This window comes from Panthera onca, chromosome X, assembly GCF_046562875.1.
Source record: "Panthera onca isolate mPanOnc1 chromosome X, mPanOnc1 haplotype 2, whole genome shotgun sequence".
Lineage (NCBI taxonomy): Eukaryota > Metazoa > Chordata > Mammalia > Carnivora > Felidae > Panthera > Panthera onca.
The window spans coordinates 125586132-125610554 of NC_138357.1; the positions used below are offsets into that span (position 1 = coordinate 125586132).

Here is a 24423-nt window from a genome sequence, read left to right on the forward strand (position 1 = left end):
CTTGCATCATTAGGCACATCCACCATGGGCACACCTACCCCTAACCTGTCCTGGAGGGAGGGCCCCCTGCCAGAGGATTAAGTCAGAGGCAAAAATCAAGAGGGAGAGAATTTAAAATGAGGGGAGCCCGGGGGGCTCAGTTTGTGAAGCATCTGAATTCAGCTCAGGGCACAATCTCACGATTCATGAGTTCGAGCCCCGTATGGGGCCGTCTGCCGTCACCACAGAGCCTGCTTGGGATCCTCTGTCCCTCTAACTCTCCAACCCTCCCCCACTTGTGCAACTGTGTGTGTGGTACATCTGTGTGCACGCATTCTCTCTCAAAACAAAACAAAACAAAACAACAAAACAAGAGATGGAAGGTAAGAGGGAGAGAGGGAGGGCAGGAGACCTTGTGTAGTGCCATGGATCCCAGTGGTGAACGAGGCTCCTACCAGGGGGGCACAATGAACCTCAGGCCCCTCCCTCAGATGTCCATGGTCGTGTCCAGTCACCGAGGCAGAGAGAAAAATAGGCTAGGGTTTGACCACGCACTTCCCATCTCCCCAATGTTTGAGCATTCATCCTCTCTGTAAGATACAATTTTATCTTATTTTATTTTTTTAATGTTTTTATTTATTTTTGAGAGAGACAGAGCGAGCGGGAGAGGGGCAGAGAGAGAGGAAGACACAAAATCTGAAGCAGGCTGTCAGCCTGAGCTGTCAGCACAGAGCCTGACGTGAGGCTTGAATGCACGAACCATGAGATCGTGACCTGAGCCAAAGTCAGATGCCGAACGGACCGAGCCACCCAGGCACCCTGTATACATACAATTTTAGATGAGTGACATCTATTTATGTACCAATGCGATGTGTGTTTTTTCTCATTCATGAGTGCTATAAAGTTCATGCTGGAAGTTACGTTTCCTTGCCATTAACATGGACTGGCATTTTACTTTCCTGATAGAAGTTTCTTTAAGCCCTTTTTCCATTTTGTGAGGGTCGGTTTAAAAGTGAAATAAATAGGGGCGCCTTGGGGGTCAGTTAAGAATCCAAGTCTTGATTTCGGCTCAGGTCATGATCTTGTGGTTCATGGGGTCAAGCCCCACGTTGGGCTCTGTGCTGACAATGCGGAGCCTGCTTGCAATTCTCCTTCTCTCTCTGTGCCCCTCCCCTGCTCATCTGCATGCTGTGTCTCTCAAGGTAAACAAACATTTAAATAAATGAAATAAATAACCTGTAAATACATTTAACCCTAAAACATACATTGCATTAACCTGAATTCAAGTAAAATAAGTCGAAGGCACGGATCCCACCCTCTTGTCGTCTCCCAAGACACTGGGAAAGCTGACCGGGATACGTGACCACCCACCGTGGGGATCACCCACCAGCGTCCACACAGATAATAGACCCTAACAAGGTCTGGCATGTTTCCCACACTTTCACATAAAAAAAATCGCCAGCAGAGATCCTCATATCAGGTGGAGCTCCCATACCACAGTGCAGTGCCCGGCATACCCCAGGTGGGGGTCAGTGGCCTCGGCCACCCGGCTGATTCAGTAGGTCTGGGTGGGGCCTCCGGTTGTGCATTTGTGGCCAGACCCCACGTGAGGCTGACACTGCTGTGCCGTGGGCCACCTCAGTTGTCTTCCGGTGCCGGGAGGAAGCTTGGCTTCTCTCGCGGAGGTGAGTCCTTGCGACTGTACTCTGATGGCCAAGAAGGTCAACAGTCACGGCCCTCTCCACAAACCAACCAACCACATCCCAGAGGAAAGACGCCACGAGCGGCTAGGTCAGCCATTCACGGAGCTCAAGCCTCAGTCCAGGGCTGCCTGGCTTATGCAGAAAGCAGGGGAGCAGGGAGAGAAGCAAACCCAAGGCTTCCCCAGCGAGGGGCCCCCAGTTCCCTACTCCCAGGCCAGGCACATGTTTTTGTTCTAAAAATGAACTCGTGAGATTTCTTAGCAGTACAGGGAGCAGGTTCTCCGCGTTCTCCCTCTTGAATCCCGGTCAGCGAGCTCTTCCCACGGGGTTGTGAGTTCCTGGAGTCGACGGGAGTCTACCTAGGCTCAAAGGTACTGCGCGTACGGGCCAGGACTTCTGAACATCGGAACCTGCCCTCCTGCTTCCCTACGCGGCTGGACTCCAGAATGGGACGCCAGGATGTGCGTGCACATACGTGTGTGTGGATGCGTGGATGGATGTGCGGCTGGAGGGACGGCTTCATGGATAGGTAGACAGACACAGACGGACAGACACAAGTACTGCGAGGTGCTGCTGGCATCTACCGGGAGGAGACCAGGGATGCTGTTAAAAGCCTACGGCGCACAGGACGGCCCCCACCACACAGAAGGATTGTGCCCATCTGCCACATCTGCCATCACTAAGGACCACGGGCTAGAAGCCCAGGTACGCAGGCGAGTGGTTCCGTCTCCGAATTCGGCCACATTCTGAGGTGCTGGGGGTTGGGACTTCACCCCGTGACTTTTGGAAATCACGATTCGGCCCACGTGAACTTTCCCTGTCCCAGATATCAACAGAGCACAGGGGGGTGGGGGGGGGGCGATTCCGGACCAGGGGTACGCAGGCGAGCGGTTCCTACACTTACTTCACTGCATCTCTATGCACACGCGAGGGCCCAGGAAGCCACCTGAAAGTCTCCTCGAACATGCGCGAGCCTTCCCTCACTGTGCTATCTGGCTCACGCCCACCTCGGAGGGAAAACAAACCCGCGTGCACACTGCGGTGTGGAGGTCTACACAGGGCTGCCTTCCAGTCTTCGGAGGCGTGTCTGGGTGATCGTTACAGCCGTAAACCAGCGCGTTCAGTCATCTGTCCCCAGCCAAGTAACCAAGGGCGTGACTTATCAAACCGGAATATAACTGGATGGCAAAGGAAATGGTAACACTCTACGATGGACTGGATGTTGGGGGTTCCTCCCCCCCCCCAAATTCATAGGATGAAGCCTGAATCTCCAGTGGGGCGGTACTTGGAGGGAAGACACTGGAGAGCAGGATTCTGACACCAACGCCTATTTGTGGGTTTTCCCACAAATCTAACACCAGGTGGGTGTCCTGCCGTTAAACCCAATGCTGACACACATACCTGGAGTCAGCATCGGATCTCACAGGGGAAGTCACAGGGAAGTCTCCAACGCTGTTCCTGCTACCATCAAATTAGATGGCCCTAGCAGGGAGAGGTTGTCACCAGAGCCTCTGACGGAGCTGCTATAGATTCGAGGTTCCCAGGACCCCCTCTTGGGTTCTGCTAATTTACTAAAGTAATATAGGGGCGCCTGGGCGGCTCAGTCACTTAAGAGTCAGACTTTGGCTCAGGTCATGATCTGACAGATCACAAGTTCGAGCCCCACGTCGGGCCCTGTCCTGACAGCTCAGAGCCTGGAGCCTGCTTCAGATTCTGTGTCTCCCTCTCTCTCTGCTCCTCCCCCACTCATGCTCTACCTCTGTCTCTCAAATATAAATTAAAAAAAATTTTTTTTAAATTTACTAAATATATACCATGTATAAAACACATGCAGTAATGTATACAGACTTCACAACATACACGTGTGACATATTAATATAATGATTAATCAGCTTTTGATGAGATCATGATGGAGCCCCCCATGATGGGATTACTGAGCTTATAAGAATAGGCATCAGAGCCCCCACCTCCACCCACATGAGGACAGAGAGACAAAACAGCCACCTATGAACCAAGAAGCAGGCTGTCAGCAGGAACCCAATCCGTCAGCATCCTGATCTTGATTTTGGGCCTCCAGAACTGTGAGGGACAAATGTCTGCTGTCTAAGCACCCCTGTCTGTGACACTTTGTTACAGTGGCCAGAACAGACTAGCATTCTCTTAGGAAGGGTCTCCCATCTGCAATGTCCACAAAGAATTTATAAGTCTCTGACGGAGACAGTCCACTACCCTTAGGACTCACTCGGGAGGTCTTCGGTGCTTAAGTTTTTATTACCGTGTGCTGTTTAGAGTTTGATCTTACTGAATACAAAAAACTACATATAACTTAATAGACTTGATGCACAGATGCGCACCAATCCATAAAGAATATAAAGCACACAACATATAATAAAGTACAAAAGTATGCTTGCACACGCATATGTGAAAAGATACGCGTATTTTGATATATGCCCTTCACTGCTCCATCGTTATGTCTGAAGCCACTCCCAGGCCAGTTCTCCAGCTAAAGGAATGTTAAGCCGTGCAAGGAACCTTGCAGTGGGAGAGGGCGCCTTGGGCTCTCCAAACTCTCCACAGGCTTGGCTAGTGCTGCCAACAGGGACCTCCGGTGTGCCTCAAGGCTTCCCTCCACACATCGCTTTGAGACCCAGCCCTGGCCCCCCCAGCTGCTGCAGGGCCCCGCACAGGCAACCTGCAGAAAGGGCACCATCCATCAGCCTCAGGCTCCCCGGGACCGGGTCGGAGCCGGGGAAGGAAATGAGAGCCGCCCAGGGTGAACCGCAGGGCTCGGTGGGTTTCCAAATGGGACTTGAACGACAAGCGCCTTTCCAGATACGACACAGAGAGCAAACACACGGACAGAAAAAGCAAGACAGCAAGACGAGGAAGCTGAGATAAGCTGAGACATATCTATCGTTTTTGCTTTAGCATGCATGTTCATTGTGTGGGAGAGGATCCTGATTTTCAATCTGTACGATCACTTGTGGATGTGTTTTGGACACCACCGCACTACAGTTGATTGGATCGTCTGCCGCATTTTAAACTTGTCGGGAAAAGTAAGACATCATCCCACGGGGAAAACACAATTTTGCAAACATAAATTGTAATTTGTGAAAGGAAATTCATCCTCTCTCTCTCCCCAGAAGCTCTGTTTCTATCCTTGACTGTTAGGAGAAGAAGCATCAAAGTGCATTTAGTTACGTGCGTCGAAACCACTTCAGGTGTGAACCTGTTTTCATTTTTTTTTTCCCCCAATCTAGCTTGTCACAAACATGACCGTTCTTGGGATCTGTTTCTGGGTTTTTTTTTTTTTTCTTTTGTTTTGTAAATGAAGGGATATCTTCCCTCATATCCAAGAGATATATGAAATTCAAAGAAAAAATTATTTGAATCACATTTTTACATCTGTGGAGAGAAGTCCACACGACTCCCTGTCCCTCTGCAACTGCAGTGACGTATACACGTGTGTCTATATATTACACATATAATGTTGGAGTCCTAACCCCTAGGAGGCTCAGAAGATCATCTTATTTGAAGGCAGAGTCTTTACATAGATAATCAAATTAAAACGTGGTCATTAGGATAGGTAATCCCTTACAGCTGGAATCATCATACAAAGGGGAAATTTGGACACAGAAACAGACCCACAGAGAGATGATATAAAGACATAAGAAGACCACGTACAAGCCAAGGAGAGGCCCGGAACAATCCTGTCCTCAATGTCTCCGAAGGCATTGACCCCTGTTGGCTGTTTGTTCTCCAACCCCTGGCTTCCAGATCTCTAAGGCCACATATGTGTGTTGTTCAGGCCACCCAGCCTCTTTGTTACAGCAGCTGAGCACAGTCCCCTCACTAACTGATTGAACTGCCTTCTCTGTCCTCAAAAAGAAATCATAACCTGTCACAGCAACAGCTCTAAAAAGACACGAATTAACTGAATATACACTATTTGCTAGTACTAAGGGATTGCTTGACCTGTGTGTCTCCTTAAACATCCATCTTTCATGCCCAAGGAAAGCGATGCACAGAGACTCCTAGCCTATCGTCTTGCTCTGCTTACCCAATCCACGCAAGTCACACCGGACTTTTTGCACTTCACCAGAAATATACCCTTAAGGTCTTACAGTCTCTGGAACTTTCTAAGTTCGGCTTCCTTAAAGAGGCCCTATCCTTATGCTTAAATATGCATATGCAACGCCAACCAACACTAAACAGAAACGGACACATAAAGGTATCTTTGATCGTGACCAAAAAGAAAAACAAAATTATTTCCAGGTTGCATTCAGAAAGAATGCAAAAGGTTTAAAAAAACAAAAAACCAAAAAACCTCAGAGCCACAAAGGCAGGTGAAGCATGAGCAGGCGAAGGCGGCAAGGCACATCCCTAATTTTGCTTCCTCCGTTTCCTCTCTGATCGTTTTCGGCTGATTTTGGGAGGACGCACCAGCTGGGGAAGCTCTGTCGGTGATGAAGCCAGGGGGACCGCAGACCCGGCAGACCCGGCAGACCCGCTGGCCATTGCGCATGCGCCAGGCGGGGCCCAGGGGGCGGATGGCGCGCGAAACAGAAAGGGGAAATCTGCGAGGGTCCCGGGACGACCAATCAAGGCTCGGACGGCTGCATAACCAGGCCATCTGGCTCCACGTTTACCGGGTGGCTCGAGGTGATGCCCGCCTGAGCACCTCTATGGCCCTCCCCGCAACTGCCCCAGGGACCATCCTTCGAGGCTCTCCCTCCGTCCTCCCACCCTTTCCAATCTCGTCCTGCATCTGCCCCCACACCGGCAGGTAGTCGCTGCGCTGCCCCGTTTGCGGGGGTGTATGCGGCCAAACTCGTGCCCGCCCGTGCCGCATTCCAGCTCCTCGGCAGAGACTGGGTGACCCTCTTAGACGCGCGCGCGCGACACAGAGGAGAGACGGAAGCGCGCGTGCGCGGCTCGGAGCGCGCACTCGATGACTCGCCAGAGACCGCCAGAGGCGCGCGTGCGCAGTGAGGCTCGGGACGTGCAGGGTGGCTCGGAGCGCGCGTGCACGGTAGCGGCTCAGGGCGCGCGTGCGCAGAGCGGCTCCGGGCTCGCGCGGAGGCCTGGGGCGCGCGGGCGCGGGGCGGCGGGCGCGCGCACCTCTCTCCGCCCCTACCTGGCCGTGACGCCGGCACAATGGCGGCTTCCGTACCCCCGCCGCGGCCCGTCACCCACCTGCTCTTTGACATGGACGGCCTCCTTCTTGGTGGGTAGCCTGCGGCCGCCACCCGCGAGGGCTGTCCGGGGAGGACGCGGGCGGTGGGGGTAGGGGGGGGGGGGCGCAGGCTTTCAGGCCCGAGGGCGGCGGCGGGGCCGAGTCTAGGACCCCCAGGCGGGCAGCGGCGGCGGGAGCGCCGGGGCCATGTCAGGCCGGCCGCGCGCGGGGCTGCAGTGTCGACGCCGCCCGGGGCACTACTTCCGGTGGCCGCGCCGCGCGTGGGGATGGAGTGCGTGTGCGGGGGGGGGGCGGCGCGCGTGGGGGCGGTGCTCGGAGACCACCGCGCGGGAGTGAAGGGTCCTTCCCGCTGTGCTTGCCGGGAGCGCCGCCCTGCCTCAATTTCCCCACGTGCGCACCAGCCTGGCGGGTCCCTGCCGGCCTGCTCCCGGGGGCCGTCGGCGTGGGCGCCGAGGTGCACGCACCTTGCTTGTAGTATCCCACGGGGGCAGGGGTCCTCAAGCCGGAACGTCTGGAGGCGTTGGGGGGCACCTAGGTAGAGGGGGATGTTGCTAGAATCGGGGGGGGGGCTACAGGCCGGGCGTGCTGTTGGGGCTCTCGCGGTGCACCGGAGCGCCACACGCCACAACACATTATCCAGCCTCAAATGCCAGGACTGCGGAGGCGGACGAGTCCTCTTAAGTGGCCTGGCTGCCCGGAGTGACCTGCGGCTCCGACATCACTTGGGGAGGGGCTTGGCTGTGCAAGAACTCCACCCCACCTTGCTTTTGAGCCCCAGGGCCTAAAGTTGGATAAAGCACAGGGATTATCAATCCTTCTACAACGTGCTCTCTCTGGGGTTCGACTCAGAAATCCATGCTCATCAGGAAGTTCACCTGCCGTGAAAAGTTCAGGTAGAATTCAGAGAAGACAAACACCCAGTGCGTAAATGCGGAGACAACTGTCCTGAGGGCTACCCAAAGCCTCCACATCCTGTTGCATAACAGTATTAAGTTACTGTGTTCTGACCTCATAGCCTCCAGAAGCCCTCACAGAACTGTAAAAATGCCTGCATAATTTACGTGGGCTGCTGACCTGGTGGAGGTGTGCATACATTAAGGGGCTCTTAGCCTAGAACCCTGTAGAGGAGGATATGTGCATTCACTAATAAACAATACAACTCAGAGAGGTTAAGTCACTTGCCCAAGGTCACACAGCGGATAAGGAACAAAGCTGAGGAATGATTCCAGATCCATCTGATTCTAAATATAAATGATGTGTTCATCTTAAACGGTGAGTATGACGTCCTTCCCCCCCGCACCCCCCCTCGCCCTCTGTACTGGTCCTATTGCTAGGTGATTCAGTATTATAAGACTGATTTTTTTTTTTTTTAAGCCACAGAATAGAAACAGGCACTTTGAAACCAGATTAATTCCCGTAAATGTATAAAATAAATAAATAAGTAAATCCCCATAGAGGTCACCAATTGCAGAGAACAGTGCATGTAGCTCCTAAATCTGAAATGACTCCATTTCAGAAACCTTCTGGGATTCATAAGTATCGTTGGTAGACAGGACTTTTCCTGCTCAGGTGGTCAAGAAGTTTACGTTGTCAAATAAATTCCTTATCCTCTAATGAAAGGCCCAAAGAACTGTTCTGGGAGTCTCATGAATATTAATGCAAACTGAGAGGTCTCGTTAAAATGTGATTTATTAAACTTCTGTATGAGTTGCATGCTTACGTCCGACTCCCGATGCAAACATAGCTGCTCCCTGAAGCCAGGAATGTGGCTTCTGTCACGGGACCTGCAGGAGCAGTTGTGAGCAGGGGTCTCCACTTGCCAGTTACACCAGGCGAAATGGTTTGCCCTTTGCAACCGTCATCCAAGCCTTCGAATTGGTCAGAGAAGCAAGGATTAGTGTCCTTTGGGAAGATAAGACATGGCCCTTTTTGGGTTTTTTTCCCTCTTAGTGTCTGCCCCTTCTTTCAGATTTCACTCTGCTTTGAGGTAGTAAGTAAGGCTTTGCAGAACCTCCTCAGAAATTCACTCGTTCCATTCTTTTTGTAAAATGTCTCGTATAAGACACTGCTTTCCAAAATGTACTGCTCTGTCTCGTGCGGTCTGGTCAGTTATGCTGGTGTAGTTCATTCAGTCTGTCTGCTGTTTGCAGCACACTGTGCTGTCCATTTGTAACGAGTCCTTTTGCGGTAGGTTTGTTAGCACGGGGAATGAATTTTCCCCTGCAAGTTCCATTTGTCAGCCTAGCCTCCTGTACTGCTGTGCTCAGAGAAATGCGGTTCAAAACAATTAGTTTCAGGAGACAATGCTGATATCCGCGGGGAGGCTTGTTTAATCAGAGGAGAATGAGGAAGTAAACAGAAATTTTTGTGGAAAGGTTGACCACACCGAGGTACTATTTCGGACATTTGAAATGTATGACACTGTTGTCCTTTGCAATAGAAACGACACTTTTGGATTCTGTTTTTGTTGACACAAAGTAATAATCAACTATGATCTAGGTAATAGTTTTGTCTCTCAAATGCCATTTAGAGAAAGAGGAGAAGGGACTGAAATTGTTTATCAACCACGACAAGATTTCGAAGGAAGATGACAGGTATTCAATGGTGTCTCGCCTTCTGGATGGGGAAGATTATCCGGTTCGTAAAAAACTGAAATTAGGAGCAAGGTGGGGGGGGGGGGGGAGCCTGTCGTTTTTAGCAAACAGGAAGTTTGCTGTGCAGAGCAGTGCTCTTAGAAATAGGACCTGCATAAAACGTCCCACAGCAACGCTAAAACACACATGACCAACTGACCTGCGTAACATGTATGAGATTTTTTTTAAGTGGAGATCGGAGCTTTTTTTCTCAGTGGTGCCCTACCATCTGGACACTACCAGGGTTGTGACACTTCCTCAGGAAGGCAGGGCCGAACGAAGCATTGTCAAGATGCCTCCCTACGCACACGCATCCCCATTGGCTGGAGATAATCATCGCATGCATGCTCTACAGTTTGGAACCCCTCCCCCCCCCTTGGCTGTGTGCCCTGGGGTCTCGTGCTGGGTGTGGGGGCAGCCGTGCTCTGGTACGTTCACATTCTTTCTGCCCTGCTCCTCTGGGAGCTGACCGCACGTGCTCAGGCTTTAGCTCTCCTTGCTAGGTGAAACTTGGGTTCCTTCCGTCCTTGCAGAGAAGTCAGCTGAAGTTCGGAGGGCAGTCCAAGGCCTTGCAGCTGAGGAGAGCCTACGCCCAAGGCCTTGCAGCTGAGGAGAGCCTACGCCCAAGGCCTTGCAGCTGAGGAGAGCCTACGCCCAAGGCCTTGCAGCTGAGGAGAGCCCACGCCCAAGGCAGCGCAGACTCTGAGTTTCTCACTTTGGAATAAGATGCTGCCGGGGGTCTGGGGAAGGACCCTTTAGGAAGAGTGGACTCTAGACCATGTTGGAGAAAACTGGCCATTGCTAACAAAGCAAACCAAGTATGGGCCGATGCTGCTAAACTGTCCCCATCGGTGACACTTTCTAGTAGATCTGAACTGCGTCCTCCTCAAGTTTGTGCCTGGTGTTAGTGGTCAAACGCGTCCACCTAAAATTTGTGCTTAGAGGTGGTCGTTGGTCGCCCACCACAGCTGCTCCTCTTTCTAGAATAATTGAGAAGGGCTTGAGATCCAGATTGCAGAATCCTGCTGATAACAGACTTTTGTCCAGCTGGCGGTAGGACGGAAACATTCAGCAAATCCCTGTGAGTGCGGCTGGGCCCTGCCCTGTCCTTGCCTTCTCACTGTGTGTTTGCGGCTTCACAGACTCTCATCATCGAGGGAGGACAGCACTCACACTTTGTCACAAAGCCGTTTCTGCTCTTTTCCTTCTTCTGGAAAAGCAGTGTGTTGGGCGATATTTTGGCCCCTTTTGTCTTTCTGATGATTTGCCGTTCACTCTGATTCTCTTCTTTTTAAATTCCCGTGATTTACGTACCAGTCAGCGTCCCTGGTTTTTTAATGCCATGTAAAACAGCAAGGGAAATGATGCCCCCAAGAAAATGCCATGTAAAACAGCAAGGGAAATGATGCCCCCAAGAAGTGTCCTCAAAGCACTCGTTACAAAGACGCCTGGTCACACCTAGGGAGGAGGCATTTTAAAAAGCATTGAGACACAGCCCATAACTGGAAAATAGAAAAGCGTCCTACCACAGTGGATTGCATTTGAAAATGAGTTTCCTACATCAAGTCTGCATGAGTACCTGTGGCTAAGAATTAGAGCATTTGATTTGTGAGAACTTTCACGTAATTGTGTTAAAATAGGTGGGGGCAATCTTGGCTGTTTGGTGCAGATGTCTCTGGTTAAAGTTGCCCTCAGGACGTATATGGAGAGTTTTGTTGAAAACGTAATAATCGTAACACGTCCTGTCTTAAGAAGCTTTCTCTCCCCCCTCCGCCCCCCGCCAGCTCTGTAGAGGTGGACAGCTATTCTAGTGCCTCTTGGCATATGTTCTGAGCCTCGGGTAGGTACATCACCTTCCCTGTGCTCTGGCTCCCTCACACCCAGAATTCCCCGTGACGTCTGTAGTCAGTAGCTAAGTCTCAGTGGGCAGAGTGTCTGTGCGGAGAGGGCCCCTGTGTGGGCGGAGGGTGGTCGCGTCCTCACACCCCTGCCTGCAGGGCGGTTTCGTTGGCATTGCTGGTGGTCCTGGGTTGGGCCGTGGTCGGCCTTTGATTCTCCTTTGCTGCTGGGTCTAGGAGCGAGGTCATGGCATACGCCCCTTTGAGATCAGTGATGCTGTACTGGAAAATCCCACACATGACGTGGCTGGTCAGGGAGAGACGCAGGAGCCAACCAAACCTTGTGCAAGCGGCCGTAGACTGCCCTGTCTGTACCCGAAATCAGAACAAGAGCAAAATCGTGGTTTGCACGTGTGAGCTTCTGTGACACCTTGGGGGCAAGAGTCAAAATAAGCATCAGGCTTCCCTCCCTCTCATGTCCTGAGATCCCGCCCTCCCCCCTTATCTGTAGGAAAAGCGGAGTGTCCTTGATGAGAACTTTGCTCATCTCTCCTCCCTAGACCAGCACGGTCCATGAAGCTGTCACCAGCTGCCTGTCACCTGGGCATGTTGTATGTCTGCCCTGCGAACAGGAAGCACACGTGGTACCCAGGGGTGTCAAATGTAGCTAGTTCACTGAGCTACATTTATTTAGCTTTTATTTAGTTGTACTTAATCTCAGCACTCCCCGTGGTGGACCCGTGCATCCACTCATCCTTGTCTGCTCACATTCCCATCCTTGTCTGGTGCCAGGTGCTGTGTGGGATTCAGACAAGCCCCTACTCTTAGTCTCAGCGTCCTGATGGAACATAAAACGTGGCGAGTGGACTCTGTGCGTCACTGGCTACTAAGCACGGCAAGGGCATGGTAGAGACAGAAAGTACTTTCAACTGAAGTCACCTGGAGAATTTATGTCAGGTGCAGGAAGGAGCGAAGAAGAAAAACGGACATTCCAGACCAGGGGAAGAAATACGAGAGCAATAAACATGTTTTCTGAAGCAGGACAGAGTATTTTTATCAAGCAGACAGTTTGTGTTTAGAAAAAAAAAAAAAAGACTTCTCAGTAATGATTGTATTAGAACATAGAGGGGACGACGGTCCAGCTGAGAATCCTCTAGTGTTTTCCAAGCTGGGTTCCACATGGTAGTTTTATGCCCCTTTATCCTGCTGTAAATCAGAAAGCTTCACCCCTTCCTCCAATCGCATCCTTTGTTTTCCCCCATGATAGTGACTTTGGGAAGGCCGGTTACGTTACGCAATGTTCTACGTTCTGGGTTTGTCTGGTTGTCTGCGCCTGCTGTCTCCTTACCTGTCCCTCTGTTTCCCATGACCTACGAATTATGCTTAGTGGTCAGCTGCACTCAGCCATTTGTGGCAAGCACACACAGAGCTCCTGTTGCTTTTCTGGGGAGAAGATGCACGTGGTCAGTTCTGTTGCCCTAGTCCCTGGTCGTGAGAAGTCTCGTCCTCGAAAGACGTGTGGAACTCACTCTTGTCCTCCTTGGTGCCACACGGGGTGTTTTGGTGGGAGGTCTCAAGCCTGAGAGCCCAGGTGTAGGTGGTGGTCATAGTGTCCCTGTGTCTTCAAGACCGGAACCATTAGGCAGAAAGGTGGGCCGGGGTTACAGGGGACGCCGAGGCCACATTGGCACACACTCGGAAAAGAGGGTGCTTGCGGGAACCAAGGATAGGTGTGCTTGGGTGGCTGTGTCTGCAGCCTGTTCACTGTAGTGCGTTGATTTCCACCTCTTCCGGACCACGTGCCGTGATCTCTGAGTGGCTTCAGGGGATTTCATCTAAGTGCGTTCAGACCTGTGCATTCAGACTCCTTGGAAACCCAAGAGTGATGGGACAGCAAATACAGTTGCTGCACTTTGTACACACTGGAAGCGCTAACTTAGTACTTCCTACGGAGGCAGGTCTGTGCGGATATATTTGTGCGTTCTGCACAGTTTACGCCGCTTCTCCAGCCCACAAAGCAGGATTCATGAGTCTTAAGCCAGAATGCAGGGAGGGGTCCCAGTAGCAAAATGCAGCATGACACGAAATCCAGAGAGGAATGACTATGATAGATCATAATACTCTAGGAGCGCCTGGGCGGCTCAGTCGGTTAAGCATCTAACTTCGGCTCAGGTCATGATCTCGCGGTTTGTGAGTTCGAGCCCCGTGTCAGACTCTGTGCTGACAGCTCAGAGCCTGGAGCCTGCTTCGCATCCTATGTCTCCTCCTCTCTCTGCCCCTCCCATGCTCATGCTCTGTCTCTCAATAATAAATAAACGATAAAAAAAAAAAATTGTAATACTCTAAAAAAAAACAGGAAATGTCATAATCGTCTCAAGACAGAGGAGGTGGGGAGGGAGACAGCTCTTTTGAAGAATGCACTCAATAAATATGGAAAGCATGGTTGAATTAGGGAAATCAGCATTTCACAGTCCCCACCATGAGTGGTTTGGACAGGAGTCACCAATGGAAGCCAAGACCATTGGAGTCAGTGTGGGGACCATGCTGGTGCCCGGACAGGGCCCGAGTGCCATGGTAGAGGATGTGCTGTCCTCAACTGCCAGAACAGCTCACCTGTCTCACAGTTGGGTGGTCACCAGTTGGGTGGTCACCAGTTGGGTGTCTCTGAGCGCTTTCTCGTTTGGGAAGGTCAAAGAACAAGTAAGGGGATGCTACGTGAATACAACCAGACAAATACAAACTGCAAGGTCATTCTGCAAGGTAGCCGGGCCAGACTCCTGATCAACGTCAAATATTCTGGGGAAGCAACAGGGGTGGGCATCTGTAGTTTGGTGACGCTGACAGGGCATAAGCACTCGCCTTGCACGCCTCTCTCTTGGCGATGGCCCGTGAGCCCAGGCTGCAGCGAATGCTCTCGCTTCAAGGACTCTCTGACCCCCGTGGACTGCCCTCTGCTCTCTCTTGCGTTCATCCCAGTGACCATCGGTCAGCCCTGCCCCACCGGCACACTGTGTCTAGCGTGGAGCCCAGAATTCTCTGTCCGACCTGGTCTTCAGCAGCATCCCCGTGAGCCATGCACGCCACACACTCAGACTTCCCTTCCAACCTTCTCTTCCTCACCCTCGGCCCCAGCCCCAAAGCATGCAAGTGCTTACTTAGTCCTAAATCCTTCAGAGCCATTTCTACACCCTCCTGATCACCAGTGCCTTTCTTTAGGCTCTCAGTGGTTTCCTCGCGCAGCCACAGTGTCTCTCGTGAGCCTTCACCGTGTGCTCAGCGCTCTTGTGAGCTGCGGTGTGCCTTAGTTAGGTCTGCAAGCTGGTGGCCTGCACTTAACTGCTGTCACTCCCCTTTCTGCAGAGGACTGAGCAGAGAACGAGGCAGTGATTCATCCAGGGCACTTCCATGACCCCCACCGATACCAGTGGTGGTTCCGGAACTGTGCTCTTCCCGTGGGTGACAGGGCAGGGATGCTGGGGCAAATGAGTGGTTGAAGAAGGCGCTGGTGGGAGCACAGAGCTCACCAGCAGTTTTCCCCTAGAACGTTCATACATGTCTTTGAGGAATTTGGCCACAAACTGGTCCCTACTTCCCTTCTGAGAGAAAGAGCGTTCGTACAGGGAACCATGACTGTCAGCTCTGCCTGTTCTGTGTCTGTTGCCCTGTCCTGTGCCCTGCAGGTTTGCGCTTGGGTACGTGCTCAGAACACAAACATGTAAGTCATTTGTGGGTCTGCCAGTCCCAGCCTGACGAGCTCATCCCTTCCTGAAGGTACAGCAGCGTATCTGTGCTGCAATCTTGTTCAACCAGTTGTGCTGACCTTGCCCGAAAGGCAGCAGCCTGATAAAGGCATTTACAGTCGCCCACTGGGTCATTTGGACAATACAGGAAGCCAGCCGTCCAAGGCAGTTCAGGTGACTGGAAGCTGCCAGCCCTTGGCTGGGTCCATCCACATGGCTTGGGGGAGGGGGGGTAGGACTTTGACTTTCCACTGTCGAGGGTTTGTTTGGGGATAGAGTTCTAAGTGGAGGAGGGATTGGAGAAAAGTCTGATCGGATGGATCCACAGAGCTCGAGGAGACAGATGGTCAGGGCGTTCATTCAGTTCACGGGTCCCACAGGCTTGGCTAAGCTGCCCAGCCAATGCCGGCTAGAGAGACCGGCGCAGGGAATGGATATCTCCCCACCTCACCGCCCCTGTGCTTCTGGGGACACGGTCTGGGGCGTGGTGGGGTATGTGCTGCAGGAAGGCAGATGTGGTCCATGCTACCGCAGTCTCCTTTATCTGCTCAGCTGACCCAGTGTCCTTGGGAGCCGGGAGCAGGACATGCACCAGCAGTCCAGGGTGCCTCCCAGAGAAGATCGGTCCTGCGCTCTGTGGCCGAGCTGCAGGAAGACGTTCGGTGGAGGGCGGCCCAGGCTGAGCGTGCCCTAGGCCGGGAGGACGCTGTGCACACATGGAAAAGGGCAGGGTTTTGGCAAAAGTGCCTGTGTGTGACCGGAGAAGAGGTTCCTCGCTGAGTGATGGGAACAGAGCTAGGAAAGTGCTCCCAGGACAGAGCCATCTTCCTGAGGGCTTCCTGGAGCAGAGGGCGCTGTGGCAAGCTGTACATGGTGATGCAGATGACTGAGGCCTGCCCTCTGTGGAGACGGCCAGCAGGCTGTTCCGGCTGTCCCCGTGAATGACACCAGGACCGCGTTTGTGTCTCGGGACCCCTGTCCCACGCCACCACAGACCGGTGGCTTTGACGCGTCTCTCCCAGTTCTGGAGGCCAGAAGTAGACACGTGTGGCCGGGGCCGTGCTCCCTCCAAGGTTGGAGGGGGGGCTGTGTCCCGCCCATCCTAGCTTCTGGTGGCTCCCACAGTCCTGGCTTCGTGGCCACATCCCTCCCACCTCTGCCTCCCTCCTTATGTGGCCTCTCATTTCCTTCCTAAAGGGACACCTGTCATTGGGCTTCGGACACACCCAGATAATACAGGATGATGTCATCTTGAGATTTTTTACCTAATCACATGTGCAAAGACCCTTTCTCCAAATAAGGTCCCATTCACAGGGTCCAGGAAGGCAGGACGTGGATGCATCTGTTTGAGAGTCTCCACGCAGCCCATTGCAAGGACACAGAGGGCTGGTGTGGAAGGAAGAGGAGAAGCCTGGTTCAGGGGCAGTTTAGTTCATGACACCGTTTGCAGGGACCGAGGCAGACAGATGTGGCCGGGATTCCCTCCTGCCGTGGCTGAATTGCACGGGCTCGTCCCCAAGCACCGCAGACACAAGGCTTTGGAAAAGTGAGCAGTTCTGCTCTGGGCACGGATACATGTTGACTTTCAGTCGCCTGAAAGTCTGGCCACGTTTACGTTGATGTCATGGTTGGGGCGGGGGCCGGAGTCCCGTAGATGCATACGGCAGGCATCACCCTGCCGAGAGAACCACAAGAAATGGCCATCCGTCTAGGCCCATCTTTGAACCGTGCTGGTACCCGGAAGACGTTTCACATTTGCATGTGGACGTCCCCCTGCCCGCGTGTGATGCACATACTCACAGACCTGGATGGTAGGTCTAGGAAGGAAGGATCTGGGAACTCAGCCAAATGGACCTACACCCATCGAGTTCTGCTGTGCGTTCTTGATTTGCTTCGTTTACTTTTGCATGCAAATAGCAAAGAAAGAAATTCATTTGGGGCCAGGAGGACAGTGTTACCTGCTACGGGGAGCGGGTGGGGATCCTTCATCATTTCCGGGCTTCGGCCTTCGGCCCTCTGATTCCTCCTGAGCCCTGTGCCAAAGCCTGCCGTTTTGGGTCCTGTCCGTGTGGACGTGGGAGCACGCCAAGTGCTGTCATTCGCTTGTCATTCGCTTTGAAAGGGTCTGAGTCCTTGAACAAGGAAGGGCATCTACCCCGAAGTACAATTACAGGCTGCTCCTGGATGAGAGTAAGGAAGTAGCCCTTTGCCGACAGGCGGTCTTTGCTCGCGGGTTTTGCTTCCAGTCTGTCCCTTCCTGTGGGTATTTGGGGGCAGGCGGCCTGCTTACGGTGCTCCGAGGGCGCCGTGGGCAAAACCCTGGCTCCTAGACCACGTGGTCCACCGGGGTTCAGAGCCCGGTCAGTTCCGTGGACTGTTGGGGTCTGAGCACGTAGAACAGTGCCCAGACGCGGTGTGTGTGTCGGCAGAGAAACCCCAGTCAGTACGTACCTGGTGGTGTGGATAGCCGCCGTGTATACCTGCGTGGCGGGGACGAGCGTGGACGGGAGGAATCGGTGGGAGGGGACCCCTCGCTTCTCTCCAGCCTGCATTCTCGACACAGCGCAGCCAGTAAGAGAACAGAAAGTGGAACAGAACCTGGGATATCCGTGGGCGTGTGCCGTGAGATGTTCCAGGGTTGTTAACTGTCGTTAATGAAACATTGGGCTGTAACTAATGACCTCCTGGCACCTCTCTGCTATATACTCGCCTTCTCTAATTATGTCCAAAGCAGTGGCTGCCAACCGCCGAAGGCCAAGGACTCTGTCCTGTCTTCCCACATAAGAACCACACTCACCGTGTCATTCACCTGCGGGAGCTCCGAGTCCAGCTGCACTGAAGTGCAATTATATTTAATACATACTTGCCAGGTACAGAAAAGAGATCATGACGGCTTGTGCTGGGAGCTTATAATCTAAGATACGAATTATTGATTATTCACAGAATAATCACCTTGGGCCTCGCTCTTGGGTCGGACAGCTGTCTGCATCCTGTCCATGGCACCCCTCGTTTGCATCAACACTAGCCTGTAAATGCAGGGCCTAATACAGCCTGGGTGTGTGGTACTTGGGTAATGGGAACATATTTCCCTGGGTGGGAAGATTATCAGTAGAAAGTGGGTATCCACATTCATATTGAGGAAACCCTCCTGATACACCCCTGTGTATTTCTTAGTTCCAAATGTCCCCGCTCACCTTTTCCTGAATGTGGGAAACTCCATTCTGGAATCAGCTGACATTGCCAGGAGCTGATTTCTGCCTTGGGGCAGAACCCTTTCTCCCCAACCCTTTCTTAGTCTCTGATTCTCTCTCTCTCTCTCTCTCTCTCTCTCTCTCTCTCTCTCTCTCTGTCTTTGGTCCACTTCCTGTGTTCAGACTTGACTACACCTCAGTTTTAAAAATGTACCAACTGTTAATGTTAGCAGTTCAAAACATTTAATTTCTGCCTACTCTGTGTACAAACGTATTAGGCTTACACCATCACCGCTAAGAGGCCATAACAGCCTCTGGTTCTATTTACAATTTCTGTCATCAACTTAAACACCTTTCTGGTCATTAAACCATATTTATAAAGCCACTAGGTTTTATGTCCTCGTTCACTACTTCTCTTGTCCGATTTAGCCAATGGAACCTTTTTGAATAGCCAACGATCACTTTCCCCTAATAAATGAAGTTGATTAAGAACGATGAATCTGAAGTTCACTTCACTGTTCCAGGAGAAGTCAGTTAATATCATCTTAACGTGTGAGTGAAGATTAGTAATTTTAGTGCGCGTTTAAAAGTTTCTTTACGGCACTGTGGCCCTAATGGGCCAAATTCAATTAAAGACTGTAAGTCACAAAGTATTAAATAGCACACAAGAGTTTATTTGGTGGTCTTCCTTCCCTTAAACATCACTGAGTATCTTGGGCACCAAATGAGCTACCTGTTCCTTAGGGAAAATCCGTCCTCTACCAGATACTTTTCCCACCCAGCTGATTAAATTTTGCATTTTTTAACACACGTAAATGTCTTTCCACTTAAATCCAATACTCTTTGAACTCGACAAGAATTCTCCATTCTGATTATAGGTCCCAGCTTTAAGCAAGTCCTAGGGAGGGCTATGAAAATGGCATCTGATTGAAGGCGATATCTTTCATGTACTGGGTCTGACTTAGAGTAACATCTTATAAGGCCATAGACTGACATGCCTCAGAAAATGAACATGCGGCCGGCCTTAACTCTGTGTCCATGGACCCTCTACGTGTTCACAGAGAGGAGGTGTCATGAGTTGCCCCTTTGCCGCCGGAAGTCAGGACACCGACCCCGTACCCTTTGATCAAGACTGCTCCCCCATCGCTGCTTTTGAGTATCGGTGGTACACTCTCCATGGACGGAGGGACCCACACCTTGCTGCTTGTGGTTCTTTGCAGAAACCCTGAGGACAGTTCAGTATAATCTGAGATTTGCAAACCCGCTTAGGTCATGTGAGCATATTCTTTTAAATAAGAGGATCTTGATTGGGAGTGCCTGGGTGGCTCAGTCGGTTGAGCGTCCGACTTCGGCTCCTCAGGTCATGATCTCACAGTTCGTGGGTTGAGCCCTGTGTCGGGCTTTGTGCTGACAGCCCGGAGCCTGCTTCGGATTCTGTGTCCTGTGTCTCCCTCTCTCTCTGCCCCTCTCCCGTTCATGCTCTCTCTCTGTCTCAGAAATAAATAAACATTAAAAAAAATTAAAAAAAAAAAAACTACACTGGAATTAAAATAAAAATAAAAAATAAAATAAAAAGGATCTTGATTATTTGATTACTCTCCTAGTCCCTCCCCATTTTGAAAAATAAGATGTGTAAGGAGACCTTAAGTGGTTGGTTGGGTATGCCCTTGACAGAAAGAAATACCAAATAGATAAAGATTTATTAGAACTCCATGGACCGGACTGGGACTCCCCAAAATTCACCAGTTGAAACCCTTCACTCCCAGGCCCTCAGAATGGGGCTGTGTGTGGAAGTGGGGTCTTTAAAGTGGTGACCAAGGTAAAATGAGGTCAGTAGGGCAGGCCCTGATCCCATAGGGCTGGTGTCCTTGTAAGAAGAAGAGATTACGGGGTGCCTGCGTGGCTCACTCAGTTAAGCCTCTGACTCTTGATTTGGCTCAGGTCACGATCTCACGGTTTTGTGAGTTCAAGCCCCACGTTGGCTTTGTGCTGATAGCACGAACCCTGCGGGAGAATCTCTCTCTCTCTCTGTCACTCCCCTGCTTGCTGTCTTTCTCAAAAATTAATAATAAATAAAAAACCAGGGGGAATTAGGACACGGGCACACACAGAGGGATGGCCACGTGAGGACGCGGGGAGAAGACGGTTTACACGCCAAGGAGACAGGCCTCAAGGGGGAACCAGTCTCGGCCCTGCCTGGATCTCAGGCTCACAGCCTGCAGTATTGGGAGTGGGAAAGGTCTGTTAAGCCTCCCGGTCTGTGTTCCTTTGGTATGGAAGACCAGTCCGCCCAGGAGTTTAGAATTTTTGATACCCTGAAGGGATCCAGCAGTCTGCACCAAGGTTCGACAGTCTTCGCCCTGGGACGGAATGCTCTGGGATGTACAGAGCTGGGATGTACTGGCTGTGCCAGTGGGAACACCACGGAAGTTTCTCCAGTCTTCCTTGGGTCCTCTTTCCACAGTTGAGTTTTGTGACATTCCTCCACCCCCACCCCCACCCACACCCACACACACACACACACACACACACACACACACACACACGCACACACACAAAACTGCCTAAACAAAAACCACGCCCTGACAGCCAAAGGAATATGCCTGGACGTGATGCATTTTGTGTCTTTAAAGGAGGAACACTTTGTAGTGATCAGTGCTGAGTTCACCGCAGTGTGATTCCTAGATGTCACGATGCTTTGCCTCACCCTAAATTAAAACTGTTTCCCGGGGGCGCCTGGGTGGCGCAGTCGGTTAAGCGTCCGACTTCAGCCAGGTCACGATCTCGCGGTCCGTGAGTTCGAGCCCCGCGTCGGGCTCTGGGCTGATGGCTCGGAGCCTGGAGCCTGTTTCCGATTCTGTGTCTCCCTCTCTCTCTGCCCCTCCCCCGTTCATGCTCTGTCTCTCTCTGTCCCAAAAATAAATAAAAAATGTTGAAAAAAAAATTAAAAAAAAAAAAACAAAAAAAAACAAAAAAAAAAACTGTTTCTGGCGTCGTCTCCCTACTAATGCTTACATTGCTGGTGTTGTATCCCACCAGGCCCTCTGCGGGGGCTTCCTTCATACCAGTGGTAAGGACAGAAGGCGAGGAGGGGCAGGGCAGGCCACTGAAAGGTAGATCCCGAAGAGAATGGAAGCTGTTCTTTCAGCGGGGAAAGAACGTCTTTCAGCCTTGCATTTTGTGGAGGACATCTGCTGGTTTTCATTTATTCAAAAGGCATAAAAACATATGGATTCATCATTAAACCATAAAGCCTGGGGCCTTCGGAAGCTAATTCTTAGCAAAGTTTACACATCTGCAATATAAGAAAGACACATCCATCTAGAACGCAGTGGTTGTCTGTTTGTCCCCTAAAATTCAAGAAGGACTTAAATTATTGATGTTCATGGCACGTGTCAGTGGGACATGGGAAAGAAGAACCCAGCGATTAATGAGGTTTGTGCGTCTGCGATTGTGATGTAGCACTAAGAAAGGCCAAGGCCATGGTGTTCTTTAACAGCTGGTGGCCACCCTCAGGAAAGCGTCACCCGTAGTGCCATCAACCATCTGTAGCTGCCTTTTGACCTTCGGTTGTTAAGGTCCTCGTGAACGAAATGTTCAGAAAATTTCGTTCTTTCTTACGCTGGGTGTTTGGTCTGCTTGAGACTCACTGTATAGAAGTCCAGTGAAAAAAAGGAAAAACAGGTGGCCGACAACGTTTCTTATTGTGTTACTTTTCTATTGCCGGAGTCACCAGTTAAGACAACACAGACGTCTTACAACAGTGACATTGTGCAGGTCAGAAATCCCGTATCTGTCTCACGGGCTGAACTCTTGGTGTCCACAGAGATGCGTTCCTTTCTGGAGGCTTGGGATTCCCTTGCCTTGTCCAGCCACACGCGGGCGGCCTCATTCCATGGCTCACAGCCTCTTGCTCATCTTCAGCCTATCCACACGCTCTACATCTCTGACCATTGTTTGGTAATACGGGCGTTTGGGGCCATCCACTTCCCTCCCAGCACTGCTTGCTCCCCGAAGATTTGGGGGTGTCGTGTTTTCATTTTCATTCGCCCCACAGGATCTCTCAGTTTCCCTTATAATTTCCTCTTTGGCCTTTGAATATACAGGCACGTTGTGTACTTTCCACGTGTTCTTACCAATTTCCCCAGTAGGTTTTCTATTACCAGCTTCTGTTTTCATCCCACTGTAGATTGGGGAAGTATTTTGTATGATTTCAAGCGTTTGTCAGTTTACGGCACCTTGGCCTAGCATACCGTCTTCCCTGGAGAAGGTGTGTTTTCTTCGGCCGGGGGGAACGTTCCGCAGATGTCTACTAAGTCCAGCTGGTTGGTGGTGGTTACGTAGTTCACGGTGTTAAGTCTAGTTCCCTCTATCCTTGCTGCTTTTTAATCTAGTTCTACCCCTTATTAAAAGCATCATATCCAAATCTGCAACTGCTATTGTTGAATGATCTATTTCTCCCAACAGTTTTATCAGTTTCTCTTTTATGTAATTGGGGCTCTGTTGTGGAGTTCATACGTAAGTTTATAATTGTCGCATCTTTAGAATACGGAATGACCTCTTTATAAAATGCTTCTGTTAGATTTTTTTGCTTTGTAACCGCTACAGGCATTTGTCTTGAATCTCTGTTGTGTGATGTAGCCAATCTGCTTCTCTTTTGGTTGCTGTGCACCTTGCCTATCTTTTCAAACCTCCTTGAAATCTTGTGCTTCTCTCAACGTAAACTGTGTCTTGTAGACACGTTATAGTTGGAGCATGGTCTTCTTGTTTTAAAATCCATTCTGGCAGGGTTTAGCTTTTAATTGGGGGTTTTAATCATTTACATAAAATGCCACTCCTGATAAAACAGGATTTTTGTATGGCATATTGTTTTGTATATGTCTTATATTGTTCCTTTATTTCTTCATGGAGAAGTTATACTGCCTTCTTTCATATTAACTAGATACTTTCTAGTGTACTATTTCTTTTTAAATATAATTTATTGTCAAAATGACTAACATACAATGTGTAGAGTGTGCTGTTGATTTTGGGGGTAGATTCCCACGGTCCATTGTTTACATACAACACCCAGTGCTCATCCCAACAAATGCCCTCCTCAATGCCCATCACCCACCTCCCCTCCTTCCCATCCCTCATCGACCCTCAGTTTGTTCTCTGTATTTAAGAGTCTCTTATGCTTTGCCTCCTTCTCTCTCTGTTTGTAACTATTTTTTTCCCTTTCTCTTCCCCCATGCTCTTCTGTTAAGTTTCTCAAGATCCACATATGCGTGAAAACATAAGGTATCCATCATTTTCTGACTCACTCATTTCACTCAGCATAATACCTTCCAGTTCTATCCATGTTGTTACAAATGGCCAGATTTCGTTCTTTCTCATTGCTAAGTGGTATTCCATTGTATATATAAACCACATCATGTTTATCCATTCGTCAGTTGATGGACATTTAGGCTCTTTCCATAATTTGGCTGTTGAAAGTGCTGCTATGAACATTGGGGTACAAGTGCCCCTATACATCAGTACTCCTGTATCCCTTAGGTAAATTCCTAGCAGTGCTATTGCTGGGTCATAGGGTAGATCTATTTTTAATTTTTTGAGGAACCTCCACACTGTTTTCCAGAGCGGCTGCACCAGTTTGCATTCCCACCAACAGTGCAAGAGGGTTCCCGTTTCTCCACATCTTCTCCAGCATCTATAGTGTCCTGATTTGTTCATTTTAGCCACTCTGACTGGCATGAGGTGGTATCTCAGTGTGGTTTTGATTTGTATTTCCCTAATGAGGAGTGACATTGAGCATATTTTCATGTGCCTGTTGGCCATCTGGATGTCTTCTTTGGAGAAGTGTCTATTCATGTCTTCTGCCCATTTCTTCACTGGATTATTTGTTTTTTGGGGATTGAGTTTTTTGATAAGTTCTTTGTAGATTTTGGACACTAACCCTTTATCTGATATGTCATTTGCAGAGATCTTCTTCCATTCTGTCGGTTGTCTTTTAGTTTTGCTGATCCCTTCGCTGTGCAGAAAGTCTTTAGTTTGATGAGGTCCCAGTAGTTCATTTTTGCTTTTGTTTCCCTTGCCTCCGGAGACATGTTGAGTAAGAAGTTGCTGCGGCCAAGATCAAAGAGGTTTTTGCCTGTTTTCTCCT

The 24423-nt window shown here is 50.6% G+C and overlaps 2 protein-coding genes across 4 annotated transcripts in view; one reads left to right on the top strand and one right to left on the bottom strand.

Annotated features, from left to right (window-relative positions):
* LOC145714023 (steryl-sulfatase-like) overlaps nucleotides 1–7592 on the bottom strand; it is a 151883-nt gene extending 144291 nt beyond the window's left edge. Inside the window, exon 1 of the mRNA XM_081793018.1 lies at nucleotides 6879–7592. The gene's annotated coding sequence lies outside the window, so the exon portion shown is untranslated. The remainder of the gene's footprint in view (nucleotides 1–6878) is intronic.
* The window catches only part of LOC145714024 (pseudouridine-5'-phosphatase-like), a 473528-nt gene continuing 455821 nt past the window's right edge, over nucleotides 6717–24423 (top strand). For 2 of the 3 annotated variants that reach the window (XR_014136771.1, XR_014136772.1), the window contains exon 1: nucleotides 6717–6909. Coding sequence is in view for 1 of the 3 variants with exons in the window: in XM_081793019.1 (XP_081649145.1) it covers nucleotides 6840–6909 (70 nt within the window). In the remaining 2 variants the exon portion in view is untranslated. The remainder of the gene's footprint in view (nucleotides 6910–24423) is intronic. The other variant, XM_081793019.1, reaches the window with a different exon arrangement.